Source organism: Diceros bicornis, chromosome 20 (assembly GCF_020826845.1).
Source record: "Diceros bicornis minor isolate mBicDic1 chromosome 20, mDicBic1.mat.cur, whole genome shotgun sequence".
In the NCBI taxonomy this organism is placed as follows: domain Eukaryota; kingdom Metazoa; phylum Chordata; class Mammalia; order Perissodactyla; family Rhinocerotidae; genus Diceros; species Diceros bicornis.
The window spans coordinates 36,231,273-36,257,230 of record NC_080759.1 but is presented as its reverse complement, the minus strand read 5'-3'; the positions used below and the strand labels follow the sequence as shown (position 1 = coordinate 36,257,230).

General features: G+C 40.8%; 1 protein-coding gene across 1 annotated transcript in view; it reads left to right on the top strand.

Moving 5' to 3' along the window:
- The window catches only part of PDZD2 (PDZ domain containing 2), a 229,588-nt gene that overhangs the window by 168,863 nt on the left and 34,767 nt on the right, over positions 1 to 25,958 (top strand). Inside the window, exons 6-13 of the mRNA XM_058564290.1 lie at positions 8,665 to 8,776; positions 14,515 to 14,660; positions 17,716 to 17,835; positions 18,640 to 18,754; positions 21,487 to 21,560; positions 21,709 to 21,934; positions 22,751 to 22,868; positions 24,521 to 24,653. Of these exons, the coding sequence (XP_058420273.1) occupies positions 8,665 to 8,776; positions 14,515 to 14,660; positions 17,716 to 17,835; positions 18,640 to 18,754; positions 21,487 to 21,560; positions 21,709 to 21,934; positions 22,751 to 22,868; positions 24,521 to 24,653 (1,044 nt within the window). The remainder of the gene's footprint in view (positions 1 to 8,664; positions 8,777 to 14,514; positions 14,661 to 17,715; positions 17,836 to 18,639; positions 18,755 to 21,486; positions 21,561 to 21,708; positions 21,935 to 22,750; positions 22,869 to 24,520; positions 24,654 to 25,958) is intronic.

Here is a 25,958-nt window from a genome sequence, read left to right as displayed (position 1 = left end):
GATTTATTGTTGTTCTGATTCCCTCTTTCTGAATGGTTATTCATTCCCGGCCCTGGCCTCTCTGATGGCCATCTGGTTCTCAAACATCTGCCCCAGAGATTTGGAAAATGAGCTTCCTTTGGCAGCCTAAAAATAATCGTAGTGTGACTGAAGCATGAAAGGGGAGTCGCCATGCTCCACTGTCCTGTAGATGCTGACCAGGGGACTGAGCCAGCAAAGCTTCCAAGGATTTGGAGCTTGGATGTCATCTGTCACATCTGCAGATTTTTTTCTTTTTTTTTTTGCAAGTGCTGGGAACTGTAAAAACATGGCATGAACTGGGTGCAACCAGTCCTCCTGCAGTTTTCCTGGGGATCAGGTATGCTTGTGTAATAAAAATGGTTGGAGATAAAAGCCATTCTTTGCGTGGTTTGTTTGTAAGGCTTCCGGGAGTTAGCTGAGAAAGACAGATGATGCTAGGGAGTTAAACATTATATTAATCACAGTGCGTTTAAGGAGATCTCGTAAATGCTTTGGACAGCAGTTATAGGACATGTCTGAGTACGTACTAGACTTTTAACTTGGACTCCAGGGGCCTGTCTCGTGGGTAATGATGGTTTGCTCCCCATCCCCAGAAGACTAAAATTTGCCGGAAGCTAAGACTCAATCCTTATGCTGTGTCTCATCCAAAATTATTTCTAGCCACATTGTCCAGTGCAGATTTCCAGAGGTTCTGCAATGAGATAAAAATGTCAACATAATAATGATGTTCAAATAATTAAAATGCCAACAAATTCAAATCCTTTTGCAAGTCATAATCCAAAGATATTAAAATCCAGAGTAATTAACATCTAAACTTAAATTTTCTTGACCTTTGAGTTAAAAACCAAAGCACTTAATGGCCCTCTTCAATCTCTCCTATTTCTTATTTTGCTCTATCTTAGCGAATAAGAGTTTTGATGCTGGATGCTGCAGAGAGCTTGTGCTGTTCAGCATCTGCAGCCTGGGCTGTTTTCCACCGAAACAAATATGGCTCTTTCAGCTCCAAGAAAGTTGCATTTGTTCAACAGCAAGTCTCTTGTGTGCTTTATTTTTTAGTGAAATGTAAATGAACAAAGAGTAAGTGGACCCACAATGGTATCAAAACCTTGGCCCCATACCCTTGACATTTAGAAAAATGAGCCAATCCCCAGTCCCCTAGACACTTGTCCCTGGCAAAATTTTGTTCCCAGGACCTTATTTAATTTTGCCAAAGACGATGTCAAGAGCTATAAACAGTCTGAGATTTTACGCTACAATTTCGTGGATGCTGGCAGAAGACATGAGATTCCTTGGTCAGACGCAAATGACTTTGTGACTTTATTACTCATGGCACAGCAACTAGCTTTTGGCTTTCTCTAATCCCAGTTTAGGATTCTATCCCAGTTTAGGGCTTCATGTTCACATAATCCCCCAACACACAAGTCCTATGGGAATGATGCAGAGGGGCTGAGGTAGACGCACACACAGTGGATTCGCATCACAGTTGAGGAACCCTGAGCGTAAGCAAGCTGAAACTTTTATGATGGGCTGGAAGCAAACCTGACTGATCTTTGCTCCAGAGAGACATCAGAGAGAGACATTATTTTTATTATACTGGACAGTAAACAAACCTGCCTTGTCCTCCTGAGACAGTGTCTCTAAGTTTCAAGGCTGTTGACTCTACAAGCGTCCTTGATAGATAATGCAGAGTAAAAACAGACTATGCCTCTGTTCACAAGCCACACAGAAGTGGGAGAGAGCCATGGAGAGTTGTCTCCCAACAGGCTATAGCAGAGACTCAATGATATCAAGTAAAGAAGAGTTGATGGTGAAAATATTCTTGGTTTGTCTAGATGCCAGTCAGTCTGTAGCCGTTGTTTGGAGTCCATGACCCTGAACTTAAACTCAACTGGCAGAATCTTCCTCCAAGTCTGGGTGGGGGAATCACCCCGGTCCTACTTAAAGTGCTTTTCATTTATATACAAAATCTTCTTGATTTGCATTACACTTTGAGATGAAAGTAGAGGGCTCCTGGTGTACTGCATTGGGCATGGATTGTGCCTCTGACAGAGCTTCCGCATTCTCAGGAGTAGGCATTTTGCATTCTGGGCCCACATTTTCCATTTCCACTGTGTCTTGGCATAGAAGTGCTTAGACTGGAGGAGGCTGCATCTCTCCTCCCCCATTTATTCAACTAGAAAAACCCCCTCTGCAGATTCATGAACCAGACATGCTGTGGATGATTCTGAAGCTTATGCCACTAATGAGCTACTAAGGGCTAATACTTCTGCCACCTGCTCCTTGAGATTCATTTTTCCTCGGGTTTTGAGTGTGCCAGGGGTCGAGTAGCATTGCTTTCTGCTACATATTTTTGGGAGGTAATTGGATATGCCTCTAGTGTTTCATTTCTGTCTCTTTTTGGGAAGACCCACTTGAGTTTCTGTTTAACCTGCTGCTTAAATGAACTGCTTCCTTCTTTCGTAGCCCTGCTTGCTGAATCTCTGTGCCTTTTTTACGTCCCCTGTTCCTTTGCTTTCTGACTCGGATATTTTCTTCTAAAATACTATTCTAGACTTCGTCATGTGGGTCTCATCGCTGTGAAAGAGATGGAATCAATGAGGCCTCTGTTTACTAAAGTATCTGTTATTCAAATACATCTTGACCACCACCACCTCTGAGTTGGCTAATTCCACCCAGGAAATATTCTCCCATGAGACCAACATCAAATTCTAGCCTGTTATTGTCCTGTCTGGCTCCCCTTTGGTGTGTCTCATGGTTGCTTCCTTTATAGTCCTAATTTTGTACATTTCTTAGGCCACTTCCATCAGGGCAACAAAAATAACTATGTCCCTTTAAAATTTACCCAGGAATTTTTGTTTGTTTTTTTTTTACTCTTCCGGGTCTTCCTCACCCCCCCACCTTTAAATCTATCCAAACTTTCTGATCCCTCTTGGTATAGCAGTTCAAAATCCTCTTACTCAAGCTCTGTATCTGCAGCTTATAAATCACATCTCTCTGTTTTCTGGGCCTGAGGTCCCTATAGGGGAGTCTCTTGCATTTAGTTCTCTGTGATTTTTCCTCTCTTCCTCAGGAGGATTTCTTTAGGTCTCAGGGAACCCCTCTAATCTAGGAATAACTAGTGTCTCCTCACTTTTGTGATGCCCACTTTAAGAGTAGTTGGGAACCAGCACATCTCTTTTCCTTATGCGTCATTCTGCTCTGGACTTCACAACCTCATCTCCCCTTCGTGTCCGTCCAGTCTGTTGTCTAAGATCTCATCTTTTCTTTTAAGGAAATATCTCTCTTCCTCTAGCTAATTATCATGTATTCTTTATTTTCTCTCTTCCACTGCTCGTATTCTGATCGTAAGACCAGAGCGTATTCTCAAGTCCTCCTTGGTGTCCTGTGCAAACCTGATTTCTAAAAACGAAGCACTCCAGGCACATGCCTTTAAAACTGCCTTGTTAGCTGTTAGGTTTGCAGTAATTTTATAGAGCTTTTTTCTCATCTTCAATCCAAGAAGATGGCATGTTCTCTTTGAGTCCCCATTGGTTTTGCTTTGTTCATTAATTAACTCTGCTACGTTTCTGCAGGTATGGAGTTGAAGTGTACATCTCTGCAGTCTATAATCATAGTCTATGTTGTCATCACATCTAGAGGTACCCTGAGACCTCGTCAGGAGAAAGCTTGAGCACTTTTTTTAAAATTTCAACTAAACCTTCACTATCCTTCTATGATACACATTAAGTACTCTACTAGTACTCTCAAGTGCATTTTTATTTAATCCTCATAATAACCCTATGAGATCATTACAAGGTAACTAACCCTTTGAAAATAAATACTGTTGATCCTATTTTACATAATGAAAGAACTGCCTCTGACATCAATGCTCTGTTAATATATTATGGGCACAATACATGTCACTGCCTATGGTACACGTAAATTGCACCATACTTTGCATACACTGCATGTGCTTATAGTTCATACAGAGAGGTTTCCACAATTGCTGGTTAAAATACCTGTATTCTGAATAAAGAGCTGCCTGATGATAACAACTCTCCCTCATTCTTTGGCTGATGGGGTACTTTGGTGCAGCTGGAAGCCTCCATTCCCCTATTCTCCATCTCTGGGGTAAGCTCAGGGGAGGGTGGGGAGGACTGGGGAAATTACAGCTCAGTCGTGCATCTCTTTTGGAAGCTGGTTCTGTTTGGACCAGAGCAGTGGTGAATTACAGAGGCCTATGCCCTGTCCCACTTCCATAAGCCTGGGTTTTGTTTTTTTTTTGGTGAGGAAGATTGGCCCTGAGCTAACATATGTTGCCAATCTTCCTCTTTTTTTTTTTTTTTTGCTTGAGGAAGATTGGCCCTGAGCTAACATCTGTGCCAATCTCCCTTTATTTTGTATGTGGGTCACCACCACAGCATGGCTTGATGAGCGGTGTAGGTTGGCGCCTGGGATCCAAACCCGTGAACCTGGGCTGCTGAAGTGGAGCCCGCCGGACTTAACCACTATGCAGCCAGGCCAGTCCCAAGCCTGGGCTTTTAATGACTCTCCAGGTGGTTCTGACGCACACCAAAGATTGTGTAGGTCGTTTCTGACCCCAGGAATCTCCCTCAAAGTCAGGTCCCCTCTAAATCCCTGTGACAATCACTTTCAACTCCTTCAGCTGTTTCTTTTCCCACTGCTTCAGCCTTAGCTTCACTCCCACTTCTGGAGACCCTCTGTTGGTGACTCCTGAGCCTTCAGGGAGCTCTTGTGCAAGCAGGCTCGCTTTTAGGCTTTCTCCAATCCCAGTTTAGAGTTCAGCTTGCTCAAGTCGCATCCATCACCACACCTTCATCTGCTTACTGATTTCCAGAATTGTGTTGCTGTTGTCTTCTATTCTCTTTGCCCTTGTGGCATTATGTCTTTCATTTTTAAAATCTCTTTCCTGTTATTTTAGAGTGATTTTAAGAGGGAAATCGGCCATCTTTAATCAGAAGCCTATATCATTTAATTCTTAAATCAAGCCCCATTTTTCAGATGAGGACGCTGAAGTTCAAAGAGGTTGACTTACATGCCCAAATTGCTAATAAATGATGCGACCAGGATTTGTGCCCAGACAACTGGATTCTTAACCGTTCTGCCCTACTATCTCACTATAAAACCAGAAGCTAAAGATTCTTTTTCACTGAGAGAATCTCATGGGTAACAGGTGTGCAGAACTTCAAATAGAGAGGCTCTAACTTAGAAATTGGCAAATTATGTTAGATTCCATTAATATAATGGCATTGTGGTATAACACATGAATTAAAAATTGCTGATGAATAATAGATTATATCAACTGTTTCTCTGAGCCAGAGGCCTTTCAGGAGAACTTTTTGCATATTTCATTTTAGAACAACTAAAATGACATCATTTCCAGAACAGTTTGATTTGGTCTATGCATCTGAAAAAAAAATACAGCAAAAAGACTCTCTTAGAGTGTGGACATTTTCAGACAATAGTCATAAAACTGAAAAGAGGCTCGTCGTAGTCAAAATTGCACTTTGTATGTTGCTACTTCCTGAAATAACCTGGAACTTACGTATCTAAGCAACATACTTCCTGTTCATTGAGTTACAAGCCACCTAAAATCATGACAGACCAGTTTTCTGTTACAAGAGGAAGTGGTTCCGTTTAACTTCAGAACCCTGTGCTAATGCTTTCAGGGAGTTCTGAAATAAGGTTTCACTCCTGTCTTGAGTTCAACAGTGTACCGTTTGCAACACTTTGAGATGTGTCTCCATCCATTCTTATTGGTTTTAGCTACCGGCTTTCAGTAGTAATATAACATACACCATCTTCACTGTAAGATTTCTTTAGTATAAGAAATCTTCTTGGTATTTTATAGAAACCAAATCTCATTTCATTCTTTGGTGCATATGAGGATAAAAAAAAAGAAAAGATTATTCCTTAAGGCTGTGATTCTCTTACTTCTAAACCACCACCCTCAGATTCTGAAAACAAAGAAAGGTTGACAGCATTTGCGCTTGCATCGTAAGGACTTCAGATTTGACGTGGTGCGTGCGTGCTCTTGTAAAACTCTCTGCCGCTCATTTGGTACTCTCACTCTCTTAACACACAATCTAGCCTATTTCCTGGATATATGTTATAAACAAAAAGGTGTTACTTGAGAGTCTTAGTTTTATTTCCTCATCTGTCAAATGGAGATATTATTTACCTTGGGACACATGTTTGCTATGAAAATTAAATGGAAAAAAATGGAAGTGAACGAACTATACAGTACAGTACAGTACTGATCATCCAAAGTGTTAATTTAAAAGCATATTAAGGTGGAGGAAATATCTTGGGAATACACGAGGCTGGAAATCAGGAGACTGAATATGAAGTCGCAGCCTTGCGTAAAATGAGTTGAATAGCCTTGGACAGACCGCTTGCCTTCTTGGTTCCTCATATGAGTGTTTATGTCATCTCCAAAATTTCTCCGATTGTATGAAAACCTGGGGCTATGCTGGAAAAATAGAGAGGAGAACGAAAGGAGGAAACTTCCTCAGTCCAGAAACAGTAGGCTGGGATTGTTTTTATCCCTTGGCATGAGCATCTCAGACAGGCTTTCTGATGGTTTGGGCCTTGGCCACTGTGTGAGACGCCACCTACTTAATGGGCACCAGAGGAGGGCCTGGCCTGCAAACCGAGGAATACCTTTCTCTGTGGGCTGATAGCCTGGGTCAGGTGGTGTAACCAGAAAGAACCAGGAACTTAACTCAGTCTCCAGTAATTGCTATTTACAGTCTGGAGACAAGTTCTTTCCACAAAGTTTTTAAGCCAAGCAAAGGAGAGGCCCTGAGGCTTCTCTCTGGATTATTCCTATTTGCATGTCTCCTCCTGTGCCCCAGATCTCTGGCATGTCTCCAAGAGGGTTCTTTTGCACTGTGTATGAATTAAAGTCACAGTTTGGGGTTGGGAAAGACGTCCCTCTAGAGAATCTCTAAAATCATCTTCAGGATTCCATTCTTGCCTTTACTTCGTAATTTAAACCTGGAGACCTGCCAATCCCTGACGTTGTAATAAGAACGCACCAGATTTATCTTTGTTTTACATATCAGGATTAATTTGTTTTCCCAATGCCCCTTCCTCAGTTTGCCTACATCTCCTCATTTCTCAGACCTTTTTTTTCTTTTCCTCTTTCTCATCCAGAAAGATACTTGAACTTGAGGGGGAAGGGAGAATCTTCCAAATCTTATTTATATATTAAATATAAGATTTGTATGTAAACAGTTACCTCTTAAAAGGGAGGGTTACCTGGGAGATTACACTTGCTGCTTACCTTATACATTTTCAGACACTGAATTTGATATACAATGTATAATTTTTATTATCCGTTAAAATTCATGGATTTTTTTACATTATATTTACATGACTTTCCGATGACTGCTAAGGGTTAAAGGATATCTTCTATGTCTTTTTAAAGTACATATACGTTCCTTAGCCTGAATCTTATCTATTTTAATTAATATGATTTTCTTTTCTCCAAAACCTCAAAGGAAAACAAAATTTCAAATGGGAAGGCTCATTTGTTTGTTGTATCTCATACGTTTTATACATGTAAATTTTTTGTGTGTGTGAGGAAGATCAGCCCTGAGCTAACATCCATGCCAATCCTCCTCTTTTTTTTTTTTTTTTTTTTTTTTGCTGAGGAAGACCGCCTCTGAGCTAACATCTATTGCCAATCTTCCTCCTTTTTCTCCCCAAAGTCCCAGTAGATCGTTGTATGTTGCAGTTGCACATCCTTCTAGTTGCTGTATGTGGGATGCGGCCTCAGCATGGCCGGAGAAGCGGTGCGTCGGTGCGCGCCCGGATCCAAACCCGGGCTTCCGGTAGCGGAGCGCGCGCACTTAACCGCTAAGCCACGGGGCCGGCCCCCCTATACATGTAAATTTACTCACAAAATTTTTTATAAACATTCTCAAGTGCATAATTCTCCTTTTCCTTTCTAATGAACGGAGGTTTTTTCCTTAGCCTGTTTAGCTTTTCTGGGATGGAGGATCCAATGGACCTTGGGGTTGTCCTTTCTGCATCGCCTCTTGGGGTCTGGTACCGTAGACATACAACTTACAGATGTGTGAGCTGACTTCTGTGGACGCCTCCACGTAGCCTGGGCCATGCTTGATTCTGGGAGGTGTGTTGTGATCAGTACTCAGGAGTGTAGCACATGGAACATCTGGTTGACCCAAGGGTGTAGTTATTTGGTTGCCACAAAATCAAAGTCTTACAGTATTTTAATAACTCTAGAATTGAGTTTAAATTTCTGGCTCAGTATTTGTTGCAACTTGCGCTGTAGGATAAAGCACTAGCCAATAAGCCAAGAGACCTGGGCTCCAATTGTGGCTTTGTGACCACCTTGGTGATCTTGACCCACAAGTTTCCTCAAGAAATAAATGTCCCCTGGGGTTCTTTCCACTTTGAAACCTCCCTTGTTCTGTGCTGTGCAGTGAGACACATGCTGTCTTAGGAGGAGTGTGAAGCTACGTGGTTCCAGGTTATCTGAAGGGCTGTGCTTTGATCCCACGAACCTTTTTTCTCACGTGACACCTGTATTGCTGCTCCTTGAGCCTTGAGATAACTCTTGGAGGGAATCTCAAGCCAGCCTCTCCCATCAGCTCTGTGCTCTCTGCATTTCAGATGCCTGGGACAGAGGAGCCCCAAGATTTGTGTGGCCTCGAGGAATCCAAGGGCAACCTGGAAAGTCCCAAACAGGGCAGCAGTAAACTGAAGCTCAAGAGTCGTCTCTCAGGTAAGCGGAACCCCACCGAGCCGGCCTGTCTGCAGATGAGCTTCCAGCCTCAGTAGTGGGAACATAAAGCCATTAACAGGATGAGCTCTTTCTTTTCCTTAAAACCTCAAAATTGTTTTTCCTTTAGATGGTGCGTGCCCTGGGCATAACCACTGCATGCATCCTGGCTGCCCACATGAATATTTTTATTTGAGTCATAGTGAAGTGAATGTCAACGTCTCTGTCTCTGCTTAGACTTAAATTTCCTGTGTGTTTGGTCCACTTACTTCAATAGGTCTTCAGGTGACCCTTTCACTGTGGAGTATTCCTGATGGCCTGTCTTCCCAGCAAACACACCTCTCCCCCAAATTCTTGGTCCGCCAGAACATGGGGCAAAGAGACGGGATGGAGTTGCAGCTTTTGGAACAAATAGATTTAGCATTTCCCAGGTATAGCATTATAGCAGCTGGCCTGTGTCCTGAGAGAGTAAGTCAGTGTTGAAAGCAGAGGCTGTGTGTGGGGACCCATGAAGACTTTGTGGGTCCTAGGCACTTTCGTCCTGACAGGCTCTTTCCTCTATAAAAAAATATATATATGTACTAAAATTATATTTTATTGCTGCATTGGTATAAAGATAGAAGCTGGATTATTGTTATCTATTCATTACGATTGCATTCATTTTTTTTTCCTTCTGAATTTAAACAAAATTAAAATTAAAACATTCTGTGGGACTCTAAAAGTGGTGTGGGCTCTGGCACTGTGTCTACTGGCCTCATGGGGAAGTCGGCCGTGGCGCCCCACCCATGAAAGATACCTGGTATAGCAGGAAAAGCAAGCATTTGGAAGCTTGGCAGGATCGTTTACCCCTCAGCTCTTGAGTTACCTTATGACCTTGGGCTGGTTATTTAACATCCCTGAACTTCCACTCACTCACCTGAAAAAAGGAGATGATAATCCTAACTTTGAAAGGTTGAGCAGATTAAAAAAAAAAAAAGCACAGAAAAGCGGCTAGCACAAAGCATAGTCTGTTAACATCCAAAGAATATCTACTTCCTCTTCCTGCCACCCAAATCAGTGGAAAGGGTTGGTGTCTATGCTGCCAGCCAAGAGCATCTCCCTCCCACACTGCCTGGTCCTCTCCTGAGTTATTCTCAGGAAGGGTGGCAGGTATAGGACCATAAAATTTTATTTAAAAAAACCTGAGTAACAAAATGAATGACTTTGTATTTATAACTCAGAATAATTAGGCAGTATATATCTGAATGAATGTTAGAACGTGGGTTTGTGACAAAAGGCAATGTGGTGACCAGAGGCTGATGACTCTGAGGGGAGACGTGGTGCTGAAGGTCCTCACGTGGAGACAATGACCAGCTCCCTTTTGGCCCTGAGGAACAACTGAGAGCAATACGTTTAAGTCCTGCGTGTGTTTGGGGGCGGGAGTAGCAGGGGCATAGAGGAGATCTTTGGGTTCAGCTGTCTTGGCAGGGTTGATGAACACCTTGTCAGTGGTCCCCAGGGGAGGGCCATGGAGCTCTGGGGAAATATCAGGAACCTTTGGAACCAGTGCAGTCACATTCCTCATTTTATGGATAAGACTGGAGAAGTTAAGGGAATCTCAAAGGTCACTCATTCAGGGCCAGCAAAAAAGATCTACCTCCCAGACAGAGTTCTTCTTACCTACCCCTCGGCTTCCTGAGGATCTTGAGAGAAATCCTGATCCCCACTCTGGGCTTTATAGGTACAGGTGTGGGGAGGGGGATACAGCAGAGGACCTTCCAGATCCGTAATTCTCTGTTTATACTATTAATTTAGAATGAGCAACACATTCAGCTGAGTAGTAAATCCAGGGCTGGCTACTGTTGGCCACAAATGGATGTCACCATCTCTTCCTGTATCCTTCCCAGGCATCCAGAGCTATAATAAGGAAATATAGAATAGTGGAAGAAACATATGCATCAAGTCAGGTAGAACTGTGTTCAATTTCCAGCTCTGCCGCCACTGTTGTGTGACCTGGGACAAGTGACTTAACTCCTCCAGGTCTCTTTCTTCTTGTGTAAAATGAGGATTATAATGTACATTTATCCTGGAAATCAATGTGAGTGCCATCTAAGTGCTGGGCTTTGTTAAAAGATCGAGTTGAGCGGACATAGGCCCTCACCAAGTGGTAGCTGCCACTGTTATTACCATTGTCATCATTAATATCACATTCATCACCATCATTTTCATTTTCATTATCATTGTTCTCTTTCCCTCTCAAGAGGGGAAGATGCTTGAATGAGTTCAGACAGGAAGTTTCTCAAGGACTTACAGGCCACGATAAGGCACGCAGGAGAGGTGGGGAGACTGGAAGTCTCTATTGGTTGTGACCTCAGGGGAGGCATCCAGAGGACGCAGGATAAAGGAGGGCCAGTACCTTGGCAGGATTTGGCAGAACAGAAGAGGAGGAAAACAGTGGTCTAGACTTGGAACAAAACGCACGAGAAATGTTTAAGGACAACAGGGAAAAAAAATTGGTTAGAAAAGTTTTTGGCAACTGTTTTTCCTCCTCAGCTCGCTGAGAGATCCAGTAATCCAACGGTAACAGTGATTCAATCCAGCAGAGCTTGTCAGAGATTAGGGGAAAGGAGACCCTTGGGGTGGGAGGTGATAGTGTAGGCAAGGTTAGGTAAAGTGGTATTTCTCTGCTTCTCAGTTTTGGAAAGGATACGGGCAGAGGACAAATCCTCTCCTTTGAGAATCAGCAGGCTAGAGCGATGAATTCATGTAGCAGGATAGTGGGAGATAAGACGGGAAAAGTAATTTGGAGACACCTTAAAGAGGCTTAAGGAATTGGATCTTCTAAAGACATTCAAATACGGGAGATTTTAATGTGATCAGCTCCTAATTTGTCCTGTAAACTTAGATATTTATTTCATATTTTCTCAAAGTGAGTCACTCTGGTATTCACATATCAGTATATTATCTACAGACACTACTGTATGTGGTTTCTCTTCTGCTGATGGCAAGTGCCTCCTTGTCAGCTCAAAAGGAATTTTCTTCTAATAAATCTTTTTCAGATGGGTAAGCACGCCAAGGTAGATTAATCTGGTCATGAATTATTAAGTCATGAATTATTAAGGAGGTTCTATAAAGAGGTTCCAGCTATTTCCACTAAGATTTTTGCCCAGTCTGGCTCCAAAATGACTAAAGTGATTTCATGGAACATTTTTTCCGATATTCTAACCTGAGTTTTCTTTACTTTATACCTCTTTTTTTGCCAGCAGGATTCCCTCTTAATTTTGGTATTTTTGACTTATCCATGTTAATGCCTTAGATTTGTGATCTTTTTAAATGGAAATTTTTCTTTGATTGCAAAGGAATTTCAGATGTTTGAAAACCTGCCTCACAAAGTTAATATTTATCTTTTGAAAAACCAAGCTTTTAGTGATGTCCATTATAATATAACTGTATCAGCACTGTTTTGACTTTTCATCACTATTAAAAACTCATCAATATATTATTTTCTAAAAAGTACAGAATCATCTTATTTTATTCCATGAAAAACGTCCCAAGAAACTTGTAGGTAAATTGAAATTTTAGGTCACCAAATGAAACATTATATAGTCTAGGAGAACTTAATATTCCCAAGAATCTGTATGTGTGTATAGCTATGTACACAAACAAGCAGATATACATATATAGTATGTAATGTAAACACTGTAATGTGATTATAGCTATATTCAATGTAATTGAGCCATCATTTAAGATTAAAGTCCCTTAAATTATCTTATTTTTAAATAGCATATGTAATATAAACTAGGTGCTGATGAAGGTGTCTTTAAAAATCATTACTATAAAAATTTCTTAAACAAGACACATAAGTACTAACCATAAAGAGAAAAATCAATATATTATACTACATTAAAATTATGAGCTTTTGCTCATCAAAAAATACCATTAAGAGAGTAAAAGTCACAGTGAGAGCAGGTCACAGACATGGAGAAGATATTTATGATACATAGATCCCACAAAGGACTCATATCCAAAATATATTAACAATAAAAACTCCTATAAATTAACAACAGAAAGACAGAAGGTAATAAAAGAATGGGCAAAAGACTTGAACAGGCACTTTACAACCTTACCAAAGAAAAATAGCCAATGAATATTGGAAAAGAAACTTAATCTCTCTAGTCATCAGTGAAATGTAAATTTTAAACCACAATGAAATACCATTATATATCCACCAGAGTGGCTAAAATTAAAAAGACTGATACTGCCCAGCATGACAAGGATATTGGAGAAACATCAGTAAAGGTGAATGTGTACCTGTAACCCAGCAACTCCTCTCCTAGGTCTACATCCCACAGATATGACATGAACAAGAGACAGGTTCAAGAATGTTCAGTAATGGTATATTCTAGATCAAAGGTCAAAGTACCACCTACAGCTATATTTCTATGGCCCACAAGCTAGAAATGCTTTCTACATTTTTAGTGGGTTGTAAAAAGATTTTAAAAGAATATGCAACAGAGACCATTTGTGGGCCATAAAGCCTAAAACCTTTGCTATCTGTTACAAAAAAAGTTTGCTGAACCTTGTGCTAGATCTAAAACTGGAAACAGGGGCCGGCCCCATGGTTTAGCGGTTAAGTGCGCATGCTTTGCTACTGGCGGCCCGGGTTTAGATCCCGGGCGCGCACCAACGCACCACTTCTCTGGCCATGGTGAGGCGGCGTCACACATACAGCAGCTAGAAGGATGTGCAACTATGACGTACAACTATCTACTGGGGCATTGGGGAAGAAAAGGAGGAGGATTGGCAATAGATGTTAGCTCAGAGCTGGTCTTCCTCAGCCAAAAAAAAAAAAAAAAAAAAAGAGGATTGACATGGATGTTAGCTCAGGGCTGATCTTCCTCACAAAAAACAAAAAACAAAAATAAATAAAACTGGAAACAAACCAAATGTCCATCAGCAATAGAATGGATAAATAAATTGTGGTATGTTTATGCGATGAAATAGTATACAGAAATGGGATGAACAACATGGTCTAATTTCACAAGCAAATGATAAGAACAAGGAGCCAGACACAGAAAAGTATTCTTTAGGCGTTCATTTACATAAAGGTCAAAAACTGGCAAAAATAACGTATGATGTTAGAAGTCAGAATAATGGTTACCCTTGGGTGAGGGGTGGTTAGTGGCACAAAAAGGGTTTTTGAGGTCCTAGTAATATTCTGTTTCTTAGTCTGAGTGTTGGTTATTGGTACATTTACTTTGTGAAAGTTCATGAAACTGTGTACTGATGATTTGTGCACATTTCTGTAGGTTGTCATACTTTAATAAAAAGTTGATTTAAAAAGTCATTACTATACGTGAAAAAAAGCATCTGGCCCAACAATGGAACTATACCAATGACAAAGTGATATTCCTCCATCACTAGAAAACCGTCTACTGATACCATTCTCACTATTGTTTGTTGGCTTATCAACCACGGCTACATCTTACTTGGATGAAACATATACATTGCCCCTTATCCAGTCTGGTCACTTCAAAACCCGGCACTTTCTTCATAGTCTGGCATTAATGACCTCAACACACACCTAGCTTATGCAGAGCTTGGTGGTAGAAAACGATGAGCTTGGTGCTTTGACAGTATTGGATGCCAGGCCTTCTGAAAACCATGAATGCAGGTGTAAATGCAATGAGTTTATGCCTATGTACGCTCTTAAGATTCTTTTCATCCCATATCAAACCACGATGTTTTCTTCTTTTTTCAAGGGGGCGTACACCGTCTAGAGTCTGTTGAAGAATATAACGAGCTGATGGTGCGAAATGGGGATCCCCGGGCCAGGATGTTTGAGGTCTCCCGAGATGGCCGAAAGCACTCTCTTCCACAGCTACTGGACTCTTCAGGAGCGGCACAGGTAGTCCAGTGCCATGGAGCCTCTTGCTTTCTCGTACAGTCGCAGTTGCTTGGGTAGGGTTGGAAGGGCATGTTTCCAGCCCTGGGTCTCTAGGCTTGCTTTTATTCTTTCAAAGACCAGCAAGAGCTTCTGTGTTCTGAAGAACTGCCCGTCTGTGTGGACCAGGAGTATCTGGGACTAGAGATACAGTACAGAGAGTGAAGTCCATCCAGGGAGGCTAGAAGGAAGTCAGCCTAATATTTGAAAATAGAAAAAAAAAAAAAATCTCTTGTTGGATCTTGACGCGTTGATCCCCTTCCTACTGTGTGTTTTGGAACCGAGAGCTGCTTTCAACTGCCAGGAGACAATGGCGCCTCACGGTCTGTGGTAAACCACCAACGCTTGTTTAGTGGACGCGTCACGTGTCCACAAAACAACTGGGTGGGTGGGTTGGTGTTGGGACGTGTGAGAGAGGGAGGGAGTGTGTGAGTGCGCCTATGCCGTGCCTCAGATCCTACCTGTTACATAGTAATGACTCAAACAGCCTAGGTCAGAAGGGGCTGCAGAGAGGGGTGAAGTAGGTGGTGATGTTAATATTCCAGGGCTTGTTCCCATCAGAGCTCAGGGCTCCATAACCCTGCCTAGAGGCTCCTCCTCAATTACATCATCCTCAACCCAGTCAAAACTGGGTAGACATCTCCTAACCAACTTAGAGGCAGGCTCAGTCTCTGGGGAACTTGTGAGGTGTTCTTTGAGTCCTGGCACCACCAGCCAGAGGGCTCAGGAGGAACCATTGGCATCTTGTCCCCAGGCCTACGATGGAGGAGCAGGGTGTGGCAGCAATGACACCCATAAATGCTTTGAGACTCATAGATGGTAGAGTTCTAAAGGACCTGAGTCAAGTCATCTGGGTTGACCTTGGTCCTTACTTTTGGGTTGTTATCACCATTTTACAGATAGGACAACCGAATCTCAAAGAGGTTGGGTATTTTGCTCGAAGTAGTATGCCAGAATCACTGTGAAGAAAGTTTTACCTAACCAGTAAAATAAAAAGTGTGCATGTTTCAGAGGCAGATGCTGATCAGGCTATTTTGTGTTGAATCCAACCAAAGGCAACTTGAGTTGGGGCACTGAGAAAAAGCAGAGCAAAAAACTTGGATGGGACGTGGTTGAAACTCCTCCGGACCTATGTCTGGAGACAAGTCTTCAGCCTGCTCAGAGTGATCCAGTTGGACCAACAGAGTCAGGAGGAGATCAGAAAGTTGCAGGAGAGCCACATTGTCAGGCTGTTTTAGTTAGGGAGGAAGATGAGAGAGGGTTTACTGCCATCACGGCCAAAGATGGTCTACCATTGAGGTGGTGATTTCTTGACTGACCTGCTGAGGAAACCTGACCATATTTATAGCCCAGAAATATCTGTTTCTAACCAGGCTTCCAGGAACCAGGAAGCACAGGCTAGTGAAGATTTTAGAGAAGAGACTTTTTTCCCCCTTCAAATTGTTCTTTCTCTTGCCTTCTCTTATTTTCTGACCTTTTTTTTCACCCAGGGTTCACCTTTCTTTTTTCTTGTTCTCCCTCCCTCCACTAAAAAGTATTGTCTAGAGTAGAACTATACAACAAGGCTTTCAGCCTGATGGAAATGTTTTGTATCCGTATTGCCCAATATGGTAGCCACACGTGCCTACTGGGCACTTGATAAATGGCTAATGAGACCGAGGAGTGCATTTTTTATTTTATTTCATCTTAATTTAAATATAGACAGCTACAGGTGACTAGTGGCTGCTATATTGCACAACAGAGGTCTAAAACATGCAGTGGGACCCCTGAAACTCTTCAAGAGAACAGTGAAGCATACACACCTCCACACCTCTGGTTCCCACTGGCTCCTAAAAAAGAGAAAGAATGAGGTGCTGCGGGAGATTGGTGAAAAGAGAAAGAGTTCCCTTACAAGTCCACACACGAACTTCTGTATTTAAGGGTTGAAAACCCACGAGCTATGTCTGGCCGTCTCCATGATGGTTTCAGTAAAAGGGTAATAACCTTGCCAAGCCAACATCATTTTTTTAATGAATCAGAGTCTCGGAGGCCAACGTTGCTGGCAGATAACTTTGTAAAACTGCAAGATATAATTGTTCTAAGCTGCCAGGAATACAAAAATATCATTAGCAGACATTTCTACCTTTGAATGTAGAGTATACTAATTGAGGATAAAAACTATTTTCTGATGTCTCTTTTCTCATATTAAACATGAAAGCGATTTTTTTTTTCTGCTTATGCTGGGGTATCTGTGTCATTTACAAAATTTATTATTCTAAGAAGAAGAGCAAGGAGCAAACTATAGAAGGGCTTTAGCAATAGGTTCACTGACTCTCTTGTTTATGTTATAAATAGTGTGCCCTGGTTACACTCATGTATATTGTGGGTGATGGACAGGAAAAAGAGATCAAGATTTGAGCTGCTACATGCCAGGAAGGGAAGGTGTGGCTTATGGGAAAGTATTTTATTTTCCAAATGTGAGGGATTAGAACTGAAGCTGCCGCAGTTTCTCAGCAGGCTGTTTTATATGGAATAACAGTTATCTGGGTTTGCGGTTTGGGTTTTATAAGAAACAAGGGCTTACTAAGTTTTTGAGTGAGTGAATTAAGCTTAAAATGGCGAGATACTTTCTAACCATGATTGTGAAGTTGGGATGAGGGCAGGGGGTGACTTCCAAGGGAAGCTGACCACAGGGTGGTCATCCTACATCTCTGAGGCCTCTTGGTTTCTGGTTCCTGACTCCATTCCAGAAAGCAAGAAGCACGCTGTGTGAGGTCCGGTCGAGGAAAGAGCACACCAGGTGTTTGCAGCCTGCCAGTGGTTCTTGATGTGGAAGAAAGCATGGCAATCTATTGCAGTAAGGGCTATTCCTCCAATGTTATTTATAATCTTTCTTTAAGCCCCTGGACCAGAGATGGACCAAAGAGAAATAGCTGTCTAACCCAAAAGACAACTGAGGTTTTCAAAAATCTGAATATATTTTCAGGCCACAGAAGGATAAATGAGACTCTCTCTGACCTTGCCGTGTGCTGACTTTTAGGAATACCACATTGTAAAGAAGTCCACCCGCTCCCTAAGCGCTACTCAGGTGGAATCTCCTTGGAGACTCATTCGGCCATCGGTCATCTCTATCATTGGGCTGTACAAAGAAAAAGGCAAGGTGAGCTCTTTTCTGCGCACTGTTTTGCTCTCCAGATAAAGGTTAGCATATGTTTTTTAAATGGTTACTTTTTTTTTTATTATTATTTTTACATGAAAGAGAAAGTAAAAGGGATAGAGAGGAATAGATTAAGTGGCCTTTGTTATGGATCTGAGTGGATTCCCGGGCATCCTTTCCTGTGGGCCTCCAAGTGAGATGGTCACACCCTTCTTGGCCCTGTGATGTAAGGAGTCACCTCCTGGTGGCTAGAGCACAATAAAGGTAGAGTAAATGCCCCAACTGTTAACACTATTGAAAGAAAATCAGACTCCGCAGTTTCAGGGAATACTCCCATATATTCTTTTGAGTGAATTTTATTGCATTTCTATTATCATAAATGGAATAATACAAATAACTTGATATTATATAAAATGGAAAGACTGAAACAAGGAATAAAACAAATATAGCACCTGCATAATGTGAAATGGCTCTCATGAGCTATTGATTGATCCATGTGAAATTGTCATTTTTGGAGATCAAAGATTGTCAAACATTGGCAATTTCATATGTTTCAACCTAAAACTTTCTCCTTTTAATGTAATGCATAGCCAGCACAATGCTAATAGATCTGAGGAGGGAAATGGAGAAGGGAACACAAACTTGAATTTACAGCTAGTTAACTTAATTCTGAGCCTGGTTGAGAAGGACACCTCAGTTAAATACTACAGTGGGACGAATGCCCTCACTGAAATACTGCAGTGGGAAAGGATGCCTTCAGTTAAATACTGCAATGACAACCTGGACCCCCATCTGCTTTGGGTGTAGGGTCTTGGCTTTAGCATTGCTGGAGGTCGAGACTGCATTCGAGGACAGATGGGGATTTTTGTCAAGACCATTTTCCCAAATGGATCAGCTGCAGAGGATGGAAGACTTAAAGAAGGTAGGAGAGAGCCGCTTGGTGGTCCTCAGTGGACATGAGCTTTGATTCCTTGGTAATCTGTCCCCTTGCAAGATGTGAAGTGAATGGCACAGCAGCTAAAGCCATGGGCTTGGGAATTGAGTAGACCTGGGCTGAATCCAACACTTAGCACATCATGACCTTGGACAACTGATGTAACCTGAGCTTCACCTTCCTCAGTTGTAAATTTGGAATATTAATCCCTACTTTGAAGAGTTGTTGTGAGGATTAAACGAGATGATATGTGGAAAGTGACTTAGTATTTTTATTTTGGTTTTTAAATGTCTATCTTGTCCCCTTGGTCCTTGATCATGTTCCTTGCCTTGAAGATTCCTGTGAGTGTGCAGTCCATTCTTGCTCAGGGCTGGAGTACATAAACATCTTGTACGTTCTCCATAGCACCTCCCGTTTTGCCATGCATAAACATACTAGACAAGTGCTTGTTTTTCCTCCCAGCTTTATTGAGATATAGTTAATATATAACATTGTGTAAGTTTAAGGTGTACATGATGATTTGATACATATATATATATATATGTCAAAATGCTTGCCACAATAAGGTTAGTTAACACCTCCATCACCTCACATAATTTTTGTGTGTGTGTTCAGAACATTTAAGTTCTACTCTTAGCAGTTTTCAAGTACATAACACAGTATTGTTAACTGTAGTCACCATGCTGTACAATTAGATCTCCAGAATTTATTCATGAATCCTGATTTTTCTACTCCCTTATTAATACACTTCCTTCATGAAATGATTAAATCATAATATTTCTAGTTACCTTCAAAAATGTTATGACTGGAGGCCGGCCCAGTGGTGTAGTGGTTAAGTTCGCACATTCCACTTCAGCTGTCTGGGGTTTGCAGATTTGGATTCTGGGCTCAGACCTACGCACCACTTGTCAAGCCATGCTGTGGCAGGCGTCCCACATATAAAGTAGAGGAAGATGGGCACAGATGTTAGCTCAGGGCCAATCTTCCTCACACACACAAAAAAAACTTAAAAGTGTTATGACTGTTCAGTTGATCCAAACTATAGGTGCTGTTGTGTTATCCTGGCTTTTTTTTTTTTTTTTTAATCCGATAAGAGTGAATTGGAGTCTCCCGTTTTTTGGCAGAGCAACCCTAGAAGCCTGTATGCTAACAATAACACATGACCAGGCTTAATATTTTGATGGCAGAATATTTCTTTCTTTCTCTTAGAGGAAGGGTTAACTTCCAGGTGGTGTTTGTGTCTAGTTTCAGAACAATGTAAAATTCTAGCAGAGCATTTTTATAATGGATGTGCCATGTGTTCACTTGATTGAAATTCATCCTGCAATGCTGGCAGAATAGAGCAAAATGGAAACAAAAATCAATAGTTAGGGAAGGTTAATAGCACTTGATTCTTCTAAATACTGTTTTTTCATATGTGTGATTTACAATAAATGTAAGTCATTGGAATGGATTTTCAACCTGTTGAATGATCTGTCTTTTAAAAATCTTTTATAAAGATTTTTAAGAGCATGAGCAATCATTTTAATGTTTCTATCCTTTTCCCACGTGGAAACAAACCAAAAACCTCACCTAGTTAAGTAATTGATTATGCCGGCTTATTTTTAAACAGATTATTTCACTTATTTTACAACTTCTGTACTGCGTTAAAGAGAAGGCACGTAACAAATGCATGGGATGCTGCTACATTTGTAAACTCATTTACAGGATTCCTTTAATCAAATGCACAATGTGTGCTCCTGGCATTGGCTGTCCATGAGAGGTGAAAGTGTGTGTTCTTCTGCTGCTTTGCACTTTGTCATAGGTGAGGGAAGTCTCTCTTCTGTCCTGCACTGCTGTGCAGGGTTCATCTGTTCTCTCTGGGGCCCCTTTGTAGTGTTTTTGATGAACTGCTATTCTAAAAAACAGACTATGTCACAAGAGTACAAACCAGAAAGAAGCTCTGATAAGTCACCGAGATATCCAAGCTCTTCTATATTCCCACCACACGCTATCAACAGCTTGAAAGTTGACCTGACAATATCTTATTGAGGTTGAAGATGAGTCCAGGATATTTTGAGAGAGAGAGTACAATTTGACATTAGCCTAGAGTAATCTCTTAGATAGAAGTATATAGTAACTTGCCAGCTTAATGACTGAGAACCTGGAACAGCACCAATAAGACCAGGCCTCTAGACCATTTCTGGAGAAGAGGCTGCCATTCCTAAATAACATCTCACAAGTTTTTTGTCTTTATCTTGAAACCATTTTCCATACACCGTGATGATTCTCCAGGCTCAAGGAGCTTGTCTTTCTGCAAATATAGGAGTGCCTTTTCAAATGTTGTGTGTGTTCATTCTTCATTGCCAGTGGGTTTAAGTTTTTAAACAAAGACTGTAAAGAAAGACTTGAGACTCAGTTTTTGCAGTTTGATCCCTAAACATTGGACATCTGTTATCAAACTTGGCAATGGCTAAATAAGATCTTGATGCTTCCCATAGTTGTTTTAATTAATGATGGAAATACAGAATTACTGCAATAGAATATGCATTGTCATTGATTGTCCCATTTTGTGACATTCCTGGAAGCTAAGCTAATGAAAGTGGATTGGAACAATAAAATTCATTTTATGGAGTGGTAAATCAGGGACCATATGGTATCCTATTCTAGTACTGACCAAGCAGTTAGATTCCAGTAAATTAAAGCTTGATGTTAATGTAATTCTCATATTTGGTCACTAGGGGATGAAATCCTAGATGTAAATGGAATACCAATAAAGGGCTTGACGTTTCAAGAAGCCATTCATACCTTTAAGGTAACAACATTCTTATTGACCTCTTCTATCTTCTTTGTTTTTCTTCCTTTGTTTCCTTCTGGTGTGGGCTTGACGATTCTTTTTTTTTCACTCTTTGGTGTAGGGACAGTCTGAATGTTTTAGCCCTACTCTGTTCTTGTTTTCTCAGCAAATCCGGAGTGGATTATTTGTCTTAACGGTACGCACAAAGTTACTGAGCCCAAGCCTCACGCCCTGCTCAACACCCACGCACATGAGCAGATCCAGCTCCCCAAACTTCAATGCCAGTGGAGGAACCTCAGTGGGAGGCTCCGATGAAGGCAGTTCTTCATCCCTGGGTCGGAAGGCCCCTGGGCCCAAAGACAGAATTGTCATGGAAGTAACACTCAACAAAGGTGATAACTAGCTGTTCCTCACTTTCGTTACATTCTCTCAAATAACAATTTGTAATCTGTTCTTATATTAAATTTTTATATTCTTTCTTTGAATTCTTCCTTTGGAACAATCTGCTACCAACAACATATGGTATTCTTTAAATGGACAGTGGGATTAAAAGTAGAGATTTTAGTCATTTTGCTAAAGTGAAGGCGAGTTACCGGTAGCACAAAGTCCTTTAAGCTCTCCCCAGAGGAATCAGTGTGTGTCAGAGACTCATGTTAAAAAAAAAAAAAAAAAAAATGACTGACTAGCTTAATTCTAGGGCTAATAAAAAATTTTAAAGGCCAAAAGATTATAGTTAAAAATACAATTAACACCAGTAACTACAAGTCATGAGTGATCACTAAATCTTACTGCTTTTCATCCTTTTTTTTTTTTCCTCTTCACCTACTGTAGAAATATGATGAGCAATTAAATAACCAAGAGATCAGTTGCTAAAAAGAGAGGCAAAAGGAAACCTAAAGTTGGGTATCCAGAATAAAAAATATTACTTCGACTCTGCCTGTTTCCCAAAACAGATTTGAGGAGGCTCTTTAGACTAAGCAGAGAGTGGACCATGGAATGATTCAGTCCATAGTTAGCCCCTGGTTCTGCTGTGAACTCGTTTCATTAACAGAATATGACCATGTTGACAAAGAAAAGCAGGATTTATATTCTGAGTCTCGTCAAAAAATCAATGGTTATTGGTCTAAATATACGTTAATGCAGTTTCAAGTCACTTAAACTTCTTTTCTTTGTTTGATTGTGTTTTCTTTGAATGACGCCTCTCACAGAGCCAAGAGTTGGGTTAGGCATTGGTGCCTGCTGCCTAGCTCCAGAAAACAGCCCGCCGGGCATCTACATTCACAGCCTTGCCCCCGGATCAGTGGCCAAGATGGAGAGCAATCTGAGGTTCGTTGTAAACCTGGTGGTATAGGGTTCTGGCATGTTCGTGAATATGTGAATACATGCTCATGTAAGATATCTGCCCTATTACATTCCTTTGTGGGATTCTAAATCTTTGTATTATTTACAGTAATATAGCCAGGATTACAATTAATAGCATCTCTAAAGATGAAGAGCTAATATAAATGAAATTTGGTTGAATTAGAGAACTCTGGATTGTGGCTTTCCCTCCCTATTTTATTCTATTTGGACTCAGAAGTTTAGTCTCAGAAACTTGACAAAATCCAACTTTATATAGATATCTATGAGGATCTAAATATTTTCTTTCACTTTTATATTCATTTATGTGAAATTCATATGAGATGCTTGGAACTGCTCATAATGGTCTAGAATCACTGGATACAAGAGAGTCATAAAATCATGCCCTTGAATAAATAATAAGAGAGTAAAGGGAGGCTTTTATTATTAAGTATAATCTCTTGAACCTTTTCTGTTGTTTCATTCCTGTTTGAGTGGTGATGTCTAGATGTTTATTGTCTGAAATCACTGCGTGTCTGATTTCGTAATCCAGCTAGTTGAGCTGTAGTATGGGTATTCTGTTTATACAAGAGATGTCTCGCTATTCTATCATATAGTAATTGCAGTGGGCCTGTGCCCACCTAAACTTCACAAGAATGTACACGTATTGCACAAAGCACTCTGTGCAAACAGTATCACCTTTCTCCCCTATAAGCTTCTAAGTCCTTGAGCAGTTGAGCAATTGCTAAAATGACATTCCTTGAGGTTGCCATTTTGGGGCCCTGTTAATAGATTATATTATGTTTTTAGTTAATCGTCAGAGTGAATTTCCATACAAAAAAAAATTTAGCAAATCATCCAAAGTACATTAAAGAAAATATACTTTTAGAACCCATGGAAAAAAATCCTTTAATGACATCCCAAGATGATGTTTCTTTCTTGAATGGTTCCATATGTCTGGAGTCTGCCAAATGAACATTCTTCAAACCCCACATAAAGAGTCTTTGTTCTCTCATACTGAGTTCTCTCCCTATAATTTCAAGTCAAAATGGGCATCTTGTCCCCAATTTCTCATTTGTTCAAATTTGAAACGTTTTTACAAATTCTTGGGTAACCTTTGAGCTTCAGATATTTCCTCCTTAAATTATATTACAATAATCATTTCAAGATGGTAGGAAAAAAAGAAACTGATGGTGGTCGAGGGGCTATCACGTGATGATCAAGAGGTAGACAGACCTGAGTCCACCAGTGTGTGACATCTGGGTGACCTCTCTCAGCCTGTGGCCTTATTTACATAATGAGAATAATAATATCTATTCAAAGCATTGTTATGTAAATTGCTTTGTATAGTGCCTGGCATACACTATGTGCTCAAGAAATGGTAGCCTTCGTTGTTCTTGTTATCATTTTATTTAACTTTACTACTGCAAATTCGGGTAGATATGCATAATAGACTTTGCCAATTTAAAATCAAAAGTGTTTATATGAATGTGTTGCTTTTTTACACATATGCAAAGATGAAAGGATGTCATTTGCTTCTTTAAAGTATTCAGAAAAGATATCATATTATAAACCTCTTCCAGAAGGAAATCTTGTAAAAAGCTGTTACCACAGAGTGTTGATTATGTTGCCCTCCCTAGCCGCGGAGATCAAATCCTGGAAGTGAACTCAGTCAACGTTCGCCATGCTGCTTTAAGCAAAGTTCATGCCATCTTGAGCAAATGCCCCCCAGGACCCGTTCGCCTTGTCATCGGCCGGCACCCTAATCCAAAGGTGAAGTATTTCATACAGTTCTGAGTATGGGGAGATGGCTTGGCTATTTGCCCAGTAGCGGTGACACACACAGTGTATTCCTATGTCAATGTATACTGTTTGGTGAGACTGCTCACCCAGCTCGGGATGGGAATCAGCCTGTGACCACACAGTGGCCGGAGTAACTGATACACATGGGGAATGAATCATTGATCTGGACTTCTTTGTCTTCACACTCTTAGAAAATTTTATTAGGAAATTTTGACAATGTTATTGGTGAATTTAAAATTTGGTGAAAGGTAGGAGTGCTGGGTCTTGAGTAACCCCCACCTGGCTCTTTGATCTCTGGTGAGATACTTAATCTCTTTGGGTTTCTGTACCAAGAAAATCTGAGAGCGTTGGACCAAATGATCTGTCCAGGCCATCCTTGACCTGAACAGAATATTTCTGTAGTTAAGACTTAAGAGCCCACTAATTCTTTTTCAGCATCAATATCACACTATTGACTCATACTGAACTAGCAGATAATAGCAGCCCCTGTATCGCTGGCCTCTGCTGTTACTTGGTTGTATCTCTTTTATAGTTGTGCATTGCTTTTGATTTTTTAAGCTAACCACAGGACACTTCAGCAAGTTCAACTCAACCCACTTTGAGCACTGTTTTTTGTTGTTTTGAGTACTCGATTAAAAATCTTTTTAAATTAGCTTTTCTCTGATATTGCACTCAAGTTGTATTTTACAGAATTTAACTTTTTCCTCTTAACAACTCAAAATACTCATTAAGATCTTCCCATGCCTGTCATATAGCCACTCTTTGTATTATTAGTGGTAGTATTTGATTATATCCTAAATGGTCCCATGGTGCTGTGCCTGATGGACTTGTGTGCCATTTGAAGAGTAAGAAGTCTGTGCCCAGAGACCTTGCGGGTCCTCCCATGTGCCACGTCTGAGATTTCTTTAGTGTATTATGTATTCTAGCTTATGTCATGGCATCATTTTTAGTGTCTCGGTGGTGTTCGTTTGTTGTATTGTTCTCCTCAGTACAAATAAGCACTGTGGAGCTGTGCCTTCATGCCTTGATCTGGGAAGGTGATGTCAACCACAGTGCTTGGACAACGATTGCCATTAGACCAATTCAAAGTCAACTCTACTGTTTTTCCAGATTGTTTTCTTTTGTCTGTGTGCATTCTCAAAAATGCCTTACATAAAATAGCTTTAATATAAAATTAAGTCCCCCTTCCACCTTTTTTCATTTTTTCTACTTGTCACTTCCTATTTTTCTCCTTTCTGTTTTGTAGTCCTGACACTTTCCCTTAGAATCCATTCA